The sequence below is a fragment of the Salvelinus namaycush genome, chromosome 27 (genome assembly GCF_016432855.1).
Source record: "Salvelinus namaycush isolate Seneca chromosome 27, SaNama_1.0, whole genome shotgun sequence".
Taxonomy (NCBI): domain Eukaryota; kingdom Metazoa; phylum Chordata; class Actinopteri; order Salmoniformes; family Salmonidae; genus Salvelinus; species Salvelinus namaycush.
In genome coordinates, this window is record NC_052333.1 from 10,248,343 (window position 1) to 10,263,244 (window position 14,902).

Sequence of the window (14,902 nt, forward strand, 5' to 3'; positions counted from 1 at the left end):
CAGGCTTGCTTTTTTAAATTGCTGAATGTGAAACAGGCCAACAGCATAGAAAATGCATGCTGGGAAAGTGTAGGAGAGGTAGTGCATTGGTGTGATCACTTTTGGCCGGTTATGATAACATTGTTGCACTGATGCTTTGCAGATATTTGCACAGGACAGAAAGAGATGAGCACAGTGAAAAAGAAGAACCAAAAGAATTATGGAAATCACTTGATCAACATGGCAATGTAGATCTAAAATATGCGTAGGCTAAAAAGTGTTTGTTGTCGAATTGCTACATTTAAATATGAGTTACTATATTATTTTTAATTAGGCCTACATGTACATTGATGTATTATTTGCAATTGTCAGTATGACAATGAACACACCCTGAAAGCACTGAATGGTCTAAACCAGTATCTGTGTGTTAGAGACCTCATGAATGGTCTTGTTACCACCTTATTAATAGCAGTGTGTAGGATGTGTTGATTAACTGGTGTAGGACTGTAGATCGATAAACTATCAACTTTCCTCTAGTGTGGATGCTCAACATTTTATAGTTATGTAGCCTATTGTTTATCATTAGTTATCGTTGTAGTTATTGGCTTGGTGGATGGCCCGGGCCTTTAAACCTCTCTAGGGTACATGAGACGGTAGCGTCCCACCTTGTTAGTTGTCTAGTTCAGTGTTGAGCGTAATAGCTGATGTAGCGTTAGTGTTTGCTATTTGTTGGCTCTTGTGTATAAGTAGTATTTCAAAATGGCTACTTTTGATTTGAAATCCTTTTTGGATAACCCTACGTGGGAGGCTTTTGACAAATGTCGTAGAGTTGATTTACTGACCTTGGCTGACCATTATTCTGTATCGATCCCGCAGAGTTTAGTTAAAGTGGAGGTTAAGCAACTGGTGTTAAATGTTTTGTTGGAAGAACAAGTGCTTATATTACCGCTGCCTGAGCCTACTACCCCTGTAGGGGATGTTGCTGCTCCTGTAAGCCCGTTGGTGTCTGAGAATGAGAGCGAGTCTAAAGCTCCAGCCACATTGCCCCGTTTTGATCCACTCTCCCCACAGTCAACCGGTGATGCGAGGAGGGATGTCCGTTCAATACAGTTCCAACTGGAGGCGGAAGAGAGAGCGTAAATTAGGCGAGAGAATCTCCAGTTGGAGATGTGTAAAATTAAGGAAGAAAAAGAACGAGAACAGCGGCAGTTGGAGTTCAAAATGCGCCAGATGGAACTGGAGGCAGAGACCGCGAGGCTAGCCTCCGTTCCTGCTGTGCCTGTTAGTGAGCAGTCCTCACCAACTGGAGCTTCCACCACTTTTGACATTAGTAGGCAGATTGCCTTGGTACCTTTGTTCAGAGAGTCAGAGGTTGACTCCTATTTTTGTGTTTTTGAACGTGTAGCATTGAAATGGCCTGAAGAGGTATGGTGCCTATTACTTCAGTGTATATTAACTGGTAAAGCCCAGGAGGTTTTGTCAGCGCTACCTCTTGAAGACAGTTTGAATTATGAAGTGGTCAAAGCTACTGTTCTTTGCGCCTATGAGCTTGTGCCGGAGGCATACCGAGAGAGATTTAGGTCTCATAGAAAGTCTTCTAGTAAGACTTATGTGGAATTTGCTAGAGATAAGGGAATCTGTTTGATAAATGGCATGCTGCTAGCAAGGTAACTGATTTAAACTCTCTCCGGGAGTTAATCTTGTTGGAAGAGTTTAAAAATTGCTTACCCGAACGCATTGTAGTTTACCTAAACGAACAGAAAGTATCCTCCCTGTCAGAAGTGTCTGTGTTGGCAGACGAGTTTGTGTTGACGCACAAGAGCGTGTTTTCGGCTCATACTGAGAGTAGAGCCACCGAGTTGCCTACTTTTAGCCGTAGTCGGCCAGCAGTAGTATATCAAGCACGCCAGAAAAATGAGCGTCCCTGTTTCTATTGCCATAAGGTGGGACATATGATTAATGATTGCTTCCTGCTAAAATGCAAACAAGGGATGCCTCTTCGTGCCAAGCCGCCAACAGGTGGTGAGGTCTGAAACGAAACAGGTGCCTCAGGGTAAATGTAGTTTGAAAGTCTCAGTCCCTGACCGCAGTTATGAACCGTTCATTTTCGAGGGGTTTGTATCCCTAGTGAATGACGAAGCGTCTCAGCGTCCGGTTAAAATCCTTAGTGTTAGTTCAGGGTATTGAAATGGGTTTTGTCCCAGTGCCATTGCACTTTGTGAATGTACGCTCTGAATTAATCAGTGGAATATTCAGAGTGGGGGTACGTCCTATGGTGCCAGTAAAAGGTGTGACCTTTATAATGGGTAACGATATTGCCGGAGGAAAGGTAGTACCCGTATTGGAAGTATTGGATAAAAGTGACCACTATCTCCAATGAGCTGGCACAGAGTTATCCACATGTGTTCCCTGCTTGTGCTGTCACTCGTGCTCAGGCACGACAAGTGGGAGACGTAATAGATTTGTCAAACACTGTTCTGTTCAAAGAGGTTGATCAAGAGGATGGGTTGGGTGCTACCTCTGGGAAGCTGATCACCTCTGACAAACAGCCCAGGAAAGAAGCGAAGAATGTTGAACTTATTGCTGATGCAATACAGTTACCAGTCACTCGTGAGCAGCTGATTGCTAACCAAAAGGTTGACAATAGGTTTGCTAAATGTTTTTCTAGGGTTGTCTCATTGGAAGAGGTAAAGAAGAAGAACGTGGCTTACTTCATTGATGGTAATCTCCTCATGCGTAAATGGACATCCCATGATGACGCGGGCGGAGACTGGAATGCTGTTTACCAAATAGTGATTCCTACAGCCTTTAGACAAAATGTGTTATCCCTTGCTCATGATCACCAGTGGTCTGGTCATTTAGGAATCACAAAGACTTGATCGGATCCTTCGACATTTCTTTTGGCCAGGCTTAAAACAAGATGTGGCTCAGTTCTGTCAGACATGCCACACATGTCAGATAACAGGAAAACCAAATCAGGTTATTCCTCCCGCTCCTCTTTGTCCAATACCTGTCATAGGTGAACCATTCGAACAAGTGGTGGTTGATTGTGTTGGACCGTTACCGAAGACAAAATCGGGTAACCAGTTTCTGTTAACAATTATGTGTATGGCAACAAGATACCCCGAGGCCATTCCTCTGTGAAGGATTATAGCTCCGGTAGTGAGTAAAGCCTTAATTAAATTCCTCACGACATTCGGGTTACCTAAGGTGGTACAAAGTGATCAAGGTACCAATTTCCTATCAAAGCTCTTCAAGCAGGTGTTAAAATCCTTGTCAATTACGCACCGTGTGTCAAGCGCATATCACCCAGAGTCTCAGGGTGCGCTTGAACGTTGGCATCAGACATTGAAGTCTATGCTACGTAAATATTGTTTGGAATCTGAGAAAGATTGGGATGAGGGAGTTCCTCTAGTTTTGTTTGCTGCTCGTGAAACTGTACAGGAGTCCCTAGGGTTCAGCCCGGCTGAACTAGTGTTTGGTCACACAGTGAGAGGACCAATGAAAGTCCTTAAAGAACAGTTTTTGTCCCAAGAGTTGTGTACAGGAGATGAGAATGTGTTGGACTACGTTAGTCGCTTTCGTGAGCGCCTACACCAAGCCTGTGCTCTCGCCAAGGAAGCTCTGTCTTCCTCACAGAGAAGTATGAAAAGACACTATGATAAACAGGCTGTTTCTCGTCCACCACAGCCAGGTGACCAAGTACTGGTGTTATTGCCTGTTCCAGGATCTTCACTGTCAGCTCGTTTCTCTGGTCCTTATTTCATTGAAAATAAATTAAGTGAAACTGATTATGTGCTTAAAACTCCTGATAGAAAACGCCAATCTCGTGTGTGCCACATTAACATGTTGAAAGCATATCACACCCGACCCATCACCCAGTTAGATAGTTCAAAAACAGCGGAAGGTACTGCTGTCTCCTCTGCTATGATAGTGGACTGTTATATTAATGACGTTGATGGAGATGGATTAGAGGTGTGCAATACTCAGCAGCAGTGAGCAAGATTGCCCAACTCAGAAATGCTGCTGTCTCTCCAGTCAGGTCTGGTTCATTTAACGGACGGACAGGCCGACGATGTTGTGAGGCTACTACACAGTTTTCCATCTCTTTAATGAGGTTCCTACTCGCACAAACGTGTTGGAACATGACATTAATATTGGAAATGCTGCCCCTATCAAGGAACACCCATATCGTGTCAACGCTTCTAAGAGGAAGATAATGATGGATGAGGTGAGATATTTGTTGGAGAATGACCTGGCTATGCCAAGTTCAAGCCCTTGGAGTTCTCCTTGCATTCTGGTTCCTAAACCTGATGGTACGTCCAGGTTATGTACAGATTATCGAATGGTAAATTCTGTCACAATGCCAGATTCGTTCCCGTTACCCAGACTGGACGACTGTATCGACACTGTTGGTGCTGCTACTTATGTAACTAAGTTGGACCTCTTAAAAGGTTACTGGCAGGTTCCGTTAACCTCACGTGCTTCTGAGATTTCTGCCATTGTGACCCCAGACAACTTCCTACAGTACTCAGTCATGGCTTTTGGGATGCGGAATGCACCAGCTACTTTCCAACGACTGGTTAACGCCGTGTTAGCTGGCGTTCCCAATTGTAGTGCCTACCTTGATGCTCTAGTAATTTAATCGTCTGAGTGGTCAGATCATGTTAACTCTCTAAGGGTAGTATGTGAACGTTTGGCAGCTGCTTCTCTAACCCTGAACTTGGCAAAGTGCGAGTTTGGGAAGGCTACTGTTACCTATCTCGGCAAAGAGGTCGGCCATGGACAGGTGCGCCTTGTTGATGCCAAGGTCTTGGCTATAACTGCATTCCCCGCACCTACCACCAGACGAGAGCTACGCCGCTTTTTAGGGATGGTTGGCTACTACCGTAGTTTCTGTAAATATTTCTCTGCGGTAGTTGCTCCATTGACCGATTTGCTCAGTCCGGCTAGATCGTTTGAGTGGTCCCCTGATTGCAAGGTAGCTTTTGATACTGCTAAAGCACTCTTATGTAATACCCCTGTACTTGCTGCTCCGGATTTTGAACAACCGTTTAAACTTGAGGTAGATGCTAGTGCCAGAGGTGCTGGTGCTGTTCTACTGCAGCAGGACAAGAGTGGAGTGGATCATCCCGTTTGTTATTTTTCTCAAATTTAACAAATGTCAGGCAAATTACGCAACCATTGAACAAGAAGCTCTAGCTTTGTTGTTAGCTCTGCAATACTTTGAGGTATATATTGGTTCCAGTGCCCTACCAGTGATCGTATATACTGACCATAACCCCTTAGTGTTTCTCCACCGGATGTACAACCAGAACCAGCGCCTTATGCGTTGGCCGCTTATTGTGCAGAATTATAATTTGGAGATCCGCCACAAAAAGGGTTCTGAAAATGTATTAGCAGATGCTTTGTCTCGTGTGTAAATATGATGATTTTTGGTATGTTTTGTAAATACTGTGGTCGCAATCCCCCCTAGGGTTGCTCTTTTAAGGGTGGGAGTGATACGGATACAGGTATCCTGTGTGTATTTCTTTTCTCTCCCCTCACAGATGGCAATCATCATTCCCCAATCAGTCATCAATCAGAAGACACACCTCCTGTTTCCATTACCCAATCACATCTCCTTTCCCTTGGTTTAAAAACCCATTCAGTTGTTTTCTCTGGAGCTCGATCTCTCTGTGTCTCAATTAGAGGTCGACTGATTATGATTTTTCAACGCCGATACCGATATTGGAGGGCCAAAAAAAGCCGATACCGATTAATCGGTCGATTTTTATTTTATTTTTTATTTTTATTTATTTATTTGTAATCATGAAAATTACAACAATACTGAATGAACACTTATTTTAACTTAATATAATACATCAACAAAATCAAATTGGCCTCAAATAAATAATGAAACATGTTCAATTTGGTTTAAATAATGCAAAAACAAAGTGTTGGAGACGAAAGTAAAAGTGCAATATGTGCCATGTAAGAAAGCTAACGTTTAAGTTCCTTGCTCAGAACATGAGAACATATGAAAGCTGGTGGTTCCTTTTAACATGAGTCTTCAATATTCCCAGGTAAGAAGTTTTAGGTTGTTGTTATTATAGGACTATTTCTCTCTACGATTTGTATTTCATATACCTTTGACTATTGGATGTTCTTACAGGCACTTTAGTATTGCCAGTGTAACAGTATAGCTTCCATCCCTCTTCTCGCTCCTACCTGGGCTCGAACCAGGAACACATCGACAACAGCCACCCTCGAAGCAGCGTTACCCATGCAGAGCAAGGGGAACAACTACTCCAAGTCTCAGAGTGAGTGACGTTTGAAACACTATTAGCGCGCACCCCGCTAACTAACTAGCCATTTCACATTGGTTACACCAGCCTAATCTTGGGAGTTGATAGGCTTGAAGTCATAAACAGCGCAATGCTTCAAGCATTGCGAAAGTGCTGTTTGAATCAATGCTTACGAGCCTGCTGGTGCCTACCATCGCTCAGTCAGACGGCTCTATCAAATCATAGACTTAATTTTAACATAATAACACACAGAAATACGAGCCTTAGGTCATTAATATGGTCGAATCCGGAAACTATTATCTTGCAAACAAAACGTTTATTCTTTCAGTGAAATACGGAACCGTTCTGTATTTTATCTAACGGGTGGCATCCATAAGTCTAAATATTCCTGTTACATTGCACAACCTTCAATGTTATGTCATAATTACGTAAAATTCTGGCAATTAGTTCGCAATGAGCCAGGCGGCCCAAACTGTTGCATATACTCTGACTCTGCGTGCAATGAACGCAAGGGAAGTGACACAATTTCACCTGGTTAATATTGCCTGCTAACCTGGATTTCTTTTAGCTAAATATGCAGGTTTAAAAATATATACTTCTGTGTATTGATTTTAAGAAAGGCATTGATGTTTATGGTTAGGTACACGTTGGAGCAACGACAGTCCTTTTTCGCGAATGCGCACTGCATAGATTATATGCAACGCAGGACACGCTAGATAAACTAGTAATATCATCAACCATGTGTAGTTATAACTAGTTATTATGATTGATTGATTGTTTTTTATAAGATAAGTTTAATGCTAGCTAGCAACTTACATTGGCTTCTTACTGTATTCGCGTAACAGGCGGGCTCCTCATGAGGCAGGTGGTTAGAGCGTTGGACTACTTAACCGTAAGGTTGCAAGATTGAATCCCTGAGCTGACAAGGTAAAAATCTGACGTTCTGCCCCTGAACAAGGCAGTTAACCCACCGTTCCTAGGCCGTCATTGAAAATAAGAATGTGTTCTTAACTGACTTGCCTAGTTAAACAAAGGTGTAAAAAAATATATAAATCGGCATCCAAAATTACCGATTTCCGATTGTTATGAAAACTTTAAATCAGCCATTCCGATTAATCGGTCGACCTCTAGTCTCAATCTCTCTCTCCTTCTCTCTTTGTATGCAGAGATCTCTCTGTCTCTCTCTTTGTATGCAGAGATCCCTTTTGTTTTTGCAACTACATGTCACTTCGTCCGTTATCCTGTGAGTATTGTTTTGTTATGGTGTTTGACTGTTTGTTTGATGGTGGGAAAGGGGGTACCAAGACAAGTTGCCCATGGGCATACACTACCCGTAGGTAAACTTTGTCTAAATACACTAGTTATAACTGGGCGGACCACCCACTGTATTTTTGGTTAGTTAGCTGTTGTTGAAGCAGGTAGTCTAGCTTAGGGGTGTTTTTGGATGCTTATTATTTATTTCCTTGGGTCCAGCTCAGCCCCTTTTCCGGCTCCCCTTTACCGTGTGTTTAAAAATAAACCATGAGTGTTTGACGGTAATTTAGTTGTCTGGTTTTTCGTTCTCACTGTTACTTTTTCACTACTATACTTTGCGTGAGTTATGTTACGGATCTCGTTACTAGACTGCCGGGCCAAAGGGATTCGTAACACAAGGCTAGACAGTCACCGAGGACAAAGAGCTAAAAATACAGAGAGCCCATAAACAGAAGGAAATCAAGACAGGGAAGTAAATGGAAATAAAATTGTTATCTATTGTGACTTAAACCTCAAAGGATGCAGGGAGGTTGAAAATAAACGGACATGCGGAAGATGGGAAGGATATAAATCTAAAAGGAAATGAGAAACAATATGAATACAACTCACCAGTGGGACATATAGGACATTTAGTTTATTAAAAGAATACAGTTGAGGGTTCCGTGCATTGTAAACTTGGTAGTGGCACACAAAACAATCCTTGAATTACTACAAGGTCAGAAGTTCATAATCACATTGCAAATCCAATCAGAATATTCTAACCTGTTCTAACCTAAGTTCCATTTTAAAGTAGAACTTCTGAGATTACTCAATTTCAAATCCATGGCTCAGTCATGAAATGATGACTGCCCTGAAAACATGTTTAAATGATGTTATTGCACTGTGCCCAGCTAGGTGTGAAACACAGCCATGTCAGGGGAAAGTAGTGTTCTTGACAGTGCTCTTGACCCCAACTTATAATTCACAGCTCTGTGTTGTGAAATTGTTCTGGTATGCAACTTTACCAGTCAAAAATAACCTTTGTGTATGATTTATAGTCCCAGTATACATGGACATCTCCCTTTCTAAGACCTAGCAGATCCTCCCTGTTCACTTCCTCAGGATTTGAACTTTGTCAAATTGTGCATTTATTGCAGAGGAAGAGCGGGACCCGCACTCTGCTCATATCTGTCTGTTGGTCATTTTGATTATACTGTGCTTTATTTCTCACAGGTTTATTTCTCATGCCTTCCCCTGGAGTGAGTGTAGTGTGTATAGTGTTATTGTTCTGGACAATCCCAGAAAGAAACCCGTAGGTTATAGGCCTACCTGTCCTGTACTCGTAGGTTATAGGTCTACCTGTCCTGTATTCGTAGGTTATACAGTAGGCCTACCTGTCCTGTACTCGTAGGATATACAGTAGGCCTAGCTGTCCTTTACCCGTAGGTTATAGTCCTACCTGTCCTGTACTCTTAGGTTATAGGTCTGTTTGTTATTCTTGGCTGGTAGTGGAGCCAGTTCTGTGTATGTTGCTATCCCTCCTTGCACAATCTTTTGGAATATGAAGACAGGCATTTTGGGGAGGCATTTTCCACTTGGCAATTGTTCATTTGTCTTGAAATGCCTTCCAACCCCCATGGAAAGCCAGAACTTGTGCTTTACTCTGGTTATGAACTCAGTCATATTTAATAAGATTGAATTTTAAGATTGTAGAACAAACTCCATAATGAACAGTGACTCGTGGCCCCTGACTGTGGCTTACGCACTGAAGGAAGCTGCATTAAACTAAATTAGTCATTTTCCTCACTTAACTTAACTGCATAATTATGGTGGTTTTAATTGCTTTTAATTCTCTCTACCTGCCATTGGAGAGTTGTTGTGCTCCACAGCAAGGCTTGAATGCAGATTTATGGACAGGTTTGTCAAGGGTCTCTACATTAACTACCGAAATGGAATTGGGAGGAATTACACGTCGTTGCCTAAAATCAAACTATTTTACATAGGCAGTATTAACTGTTTTGAACATTTCCGCCCAAAAACAGGTCCATTTTTATGAGGATGTAGACTTAGCGAAACAATTTCAGGTGGCTTGTTGACACCAATTATGCATCGTAGATTTAAATGCATATAGGCTATGTTAAACACTTTAAAGCTGATAGTAGTTGTACGTTTAGGCTCTTCTACTGTACTCTATGCACCTTCAAAAAAGAACACCATCCATCTCATCATGCTGTTTATCTTTGCGAATGAGGTTAGCATATAAACATGTAGGCATCATCTCCCCCTAAGAAGTGGTTGAGTTCGCAGAGAAAATGTGGGATCTTGACAGTGTCTTTTTAAGTAGTGTTCCAGCTGAAGACCTATTGGAGGCACAAATCATGAGTCAAGGGCTGCGTCCCAAATGACACCCTGTTCCCTATACACTGAGTGTACCACACACTAGGAACACCTTCCCTCAGAACAGCCTCAGTTCGTTGGGGCATGGACTCTACAAGGTGTCGAAAGCGTTCCCCAGGGATGCTGGCCCATGTTGACTCCTATGCTTCCCACAGTTGTGTCATGTTTGCTGGATGTCCTTTGGGTGGTGGACCATTCTTGAATCACACAGGAAACTGTTGAGCGTGGAATAACCCAGCAGCATTGCAGTTCTTGACACTCAAACTGGTGTGCCTGGCACCTACTACCATACCCCATTCAAAGGCATTTAAATATTTTGTCTTTCCCGTTCACCCTCTGAATGTCACACAAACACACAATCCATGTCTCAAATGTCTCAAGGATAAACAAATCCTTCTTTAACTGGTCTCCTCCCCTTCATCTATACTGATTGAAGTGGATTTAACAAGTGACATCAATAAGGGATCATAACTTTCACCTAGATTCACCTGGTCAGTCGTTCATGGAAAGAGCAGGTGTTCTTAATGTTTTGTGTACACAATGTATTGGGCACTGCTCAAAAGTAGTGCACTACATATGGAATTAGGGACGTACCAATGGTCTCTTGACACTCCCATATCTCCATAACGGGAGTGTTCCGCTCCTCATCCCTTCACTCCCTAACAGTCTTCAAGCATGACGCAGGGGAGATTGGCTGTGGCCCCGCTATGAAGGGAATGCTCTCAGGTGGATTTAAGAGAGATTTTCATAATCCATAATATATTACTGTAGCTTTACATGGAGGATCTAATGTTTCACTAAATCCGAATCACTTCATCTTCATGCTTCTAGATTCCTGCATGCGTCTCTGTATGTCCATGTACTGGAGCTGGTATACTGTAACTGGTACAGTTAGTATTATGGCGATTCCATAGGGAAATTAGATGTTATTTTTGGCTAACATTGTTAGATGCAAACAGGCTTGTTAGTCTCAAACTATATTATAATTGTTTCTCTCTTAATGACAAGACTTTGGATTGGGTTTGGGGAGCTAGGCTACATGGTAATACACTAAGCCGATCTCTATCGGCAGTCTTGTGAAACTGCAATAAAGGCTTGTTGACAGTGAGTGTAATAGATAGGTGGGAAGTAGCACGCACAATAGCATCCCCCTCTTATTCATCCGTATGAGATTTTCTTTCAGTATGTTTTGTGTTCTTTTTGTATTCATTGATATGTAGACCTTAGTCTAGCAGTCTGCCAGTGATAGGTTACATAGACTGAAGTAGAGGCAGAACAGGACTGCTGAAAATACAGTTGACAACTTCCCGTTTATTTACAACTATGGACCGTTCTTAATGTGGTTCTGTCAAAATGGTGAGTCAATTTCCAAGTAAATTGTCAGGGGGAAAGTAAGTTATTTATATTAACATTCATTAGATTGGAATGAAATGTAATTTTAAATGTTAGTCTCACACAACCACACCATTGGAATACATATCCATTCTCACACAGACAACCTACGTCCAGGCCACGTAGCTCGTACCACACCTACGTCTATGCGTTTGTCATCTTTCCCTCTGTCTTTGCATGTGTTGTAGATCATCGACCAGGATATCAACCCCTATGTGGACCAATGGGAGGCCGAGGGGATATTTCCTGCCCACAAAGTCTTCAAGCTCTTGGGAAATGCTGGCTTTCTGGGTGTCAACAAGCCAGTTGGTATGAACTTCTTCTGTGTCTCTTCCTCTGTGAAATTAAATTGTCTCGGAAATCACCCGGTTAATTACTTTTTCTGAGATATTTCTTTGCCTGATTCTGATTCATTTGTGGGAAATTATGCTTAACATATTTCACTGTCTCCCCACTATAAAACTGTCAGTTGAAAGCACTTCCCTTTGAAGAGGGCAGCTAATTTCAGATGATAAAGATGGTTTAATTAATCTAGTGTTTTCATGAACAATCACCTGAATCAGAGTGAGACGAGGAGCAGCTTGAAAATAAGAAAATGGTGTAGCCTCGTAAAAGGGTCTCGAAAGATAAAGCAGCAGCAAGCGGTAATGAGTTCTTCATAGACCCCTAAGTACCCAATGACAAACTAGGCACTGATCTTCATCAGAACTCAACAGAAGAGCCTCTCAAGGGCTAGCGTGAGAAAATTAAGTAGAGAAATGTTGTTGCATACCAGACTCAAGATGATATAGGCCTAAGATTACTTGTCATTTTCATAAGAAATGTTAAGGAGTGCTTAGCATGTCATTCTGGCTTTGGCCCACTCCACTGAATATGTGGACGTGAGTAGCGGCCATATTGTGGTAGGTGTAGATATTTGCCCACTCTCAATGTGTGGAGTTACATTCCACAAAAGCTGTCAGTCCGATCTCCATTTTCAAATGCTGTCTACCACCTGCAGCATCACTGAGGGGGAAAAATATACTTTTTAGAGCAACTTTGATTGTTATATTTGAATCATATATAACACATTTCAGAATTTAAAGTGGTGATTCATTCCTAAGTCTAATTTTGTCAAGATGTTTTCAGACCTCAAGTGGTCGAGATGGGTCCAAGTCACACTACACACCAATCTAGAGCCAAATACAGCATATCAACCCAATGACTAGAAAATACAACTCATCTCGACATTAGTCCCCTAGATGTCAAAACATCTAACAAACTTTGATTTTGAAGTGAACTACTACAGAGAACAATGCAGTGGGTGTTGGTCGTGGTGGGCCCTATGGAGAAATTGGCTAATAAATCTAGCTAGGTCAGAGAAGAGTGGGGCGAGCAGCTATACAAAGTGCTAACTACAGAGCCCTTCAGCATTAACAGGCTGGATTAGAGAGAAGGGGGACAAGGAAGTCCCAGACACATCAGATTACCAGATGGTATATTAGATAACCTCTTTATGGTTTATCCTACACTGTCAGAACAGTGCACATATTGCTAATAGCCTATATTGCTGATAGCCTATATTGCTGATAGCCTACAGTGCATTCGGAAAGTATTCAGACCCCTTCCCTTTTTCCACATTTTGTTACGTTACAGCCTTATTATAAAATTGATTAAATACAAAAAATCTAAATGAATCTACACACAATACCCCATAATGACAAAGTGAAAAAAACGTTTTTTAGAAATGTTTGCAAATCTATACATATATTTTTTTTACAGAAATACCTTATTTACATAACTATTCAGACCCTTTGCTATGAGACTTGAAATTGAGCTCAGGTGCATCCTGTTTCCATTGATCATCCATGAGATGTGTTCTACAACTTGATTGGAGTCCACCCGTGGTAAATTCAATTGGTTGAACATGATTTGGAAAGGCACACACCTGTATATATAATGTCCCACAGTTGACAGTACATGTCAAAGCAAAAACCAAGCCATGAGGTCGAAGGAATTCTCCGTAGAGCTCCAAGACAGAATTGTGTCGAGGCACAGATCTGGGGAAGGGTAGCAAAAAATGTCTGCAGCATTGAAGGTCCCCAAGAACACAGTGGCCTCCATCATTCTTAAATGGAAGAAGTTTGGAACCACTAAGACTCTTCCTAGAGCTGGCCGCCAGGCCAAACTGAGCAATTGGGGGAGAAGGGCCTTGGTCAGGGAGGTAATCAAAAACCTGATGGTCACTCTGACAGAGCTCCAGAGTTCTTCTGTGGAGATGGGAGAACCTTCCAGAAGGACAACCATCTCTGCAGCATTCCACCAATCAGGTGGAAGCCACTCCTCAGTAAAAGGCACATGACAGCTGCCAAAAGGCACCTAAAGGATCATGAGAAACAAGATTCTTTGGTCTGATGAAACCAAGATTGAACTCTTTGGCCTGAATGCCAAGTGTGACATCTGAAGGAAACCTGGCACCATCCCTACGGTGAAGCATGCTGGTGGCAGCATCATGTTGTGGGGATGATTTTCAGCGGCAGGGACTGGGAGACTAGTCAGGATCGAGGGAAAGATGAACGGAGCAAAGTACAGAGAAGATCCTTGATGAAAACCTGCTCCAGAGCATTCAGGACCTTAGACTGGGGCAAAGGATCACCTTCCAACAGGACAACAACCCTAAGCACACAGCCAAGACAACGCAAGAGTGGCTTCGGGACAATGTCCTTGAGTGGCCCAGCCAGAGCCCAGGCTTGAATCCGATCTAAGATCTCTGGCGAGACCTGAAAATATCTGTGCAGCGATGCTCCCCATCCAACCTGACAGAGCTTGAGAGGATCTTCAGAGAAGAATGGGGGAAACTTGTCATACCCAAGAAGATTCGAGGCTGTAATCGTTGCCAAAGGTGCGTCAACAAAGTACTAAGTAAAGGTTCTGAATACTTGTGTAAATGTAATATTTCAGTTTATTTTTTATTTTTTATTGTGCAGAAAATTCTACGAACCTGTTTTTCTTTGTCGTTATGGGCTATTGTGTGTAGATTGATGAGGGGGGAAAACAATTTAATCTATTTTAAAATAAGGCTGTAACTTAACAAAATGTGGAAAAAGTCAGAGGTCTGAATACTTTCTGAATGCCCTATAGTGTTAATAGCCTATATTGTTAATAGCCTATATTGCTGATAGCCTATATTGCTGATAGGCCTACTTGTGTTATTATTGTATATACACAAGAGTTGAAGGTACACTTTTTGGAACTTTATCTAGACTTGATCAGAACAGGCATTACAGGAAATTAGAATCTCTCTCTCTCACTAGCTTACATACCCATGTAAAGAATGTCACGCTGCTTGCTTAGCGAGTACCACTTCCCCCTACCAGGTTTGAACCCATGACCTCTGCCTTGCTTGGACACATGACCCCCCTCCTGAAGCGTCTTGCCAATCACCACCATGCAAAAAGCTAGTAATTCGGTGGCGCAACTAGCGACACTTCAGGCTGAGGAGTAGGTTTCACACATCCCCATGTGTTACACCCACATCCAAGAGGACCTGTCAATCAAAATCCTTGTGGGCATGTCCCAGAACATTGATTTCCCTTCTTGCAATACAGAGGGCAAGATATATTTCTGTGGTTTGG

General features: G+C 42.2%; 1 protein-coding gene across 1 annotated transcript in view; it reads left to right on the plus strand.

Annotated features, from left to right (window-relative positions):
* zgc:85777 (uncharacterized protein LOC405871 homolog) overlaps positions 1-14,902 on the plus strand; it is a 48,586-nt gene that overhangs the window by 2,814 nt on the left and 30,870 nt on the right. The window contains exon 2 of the mRNA XM_038965946.1: positions 11,477-11,597. Coding sequence (XP_038821874.1) covers positions 11,477-11,597 — 121 coding nt within the window. The remainder of the gene's footprint in view (positions 1-11,476; positions 11,598-14,902) is intronic.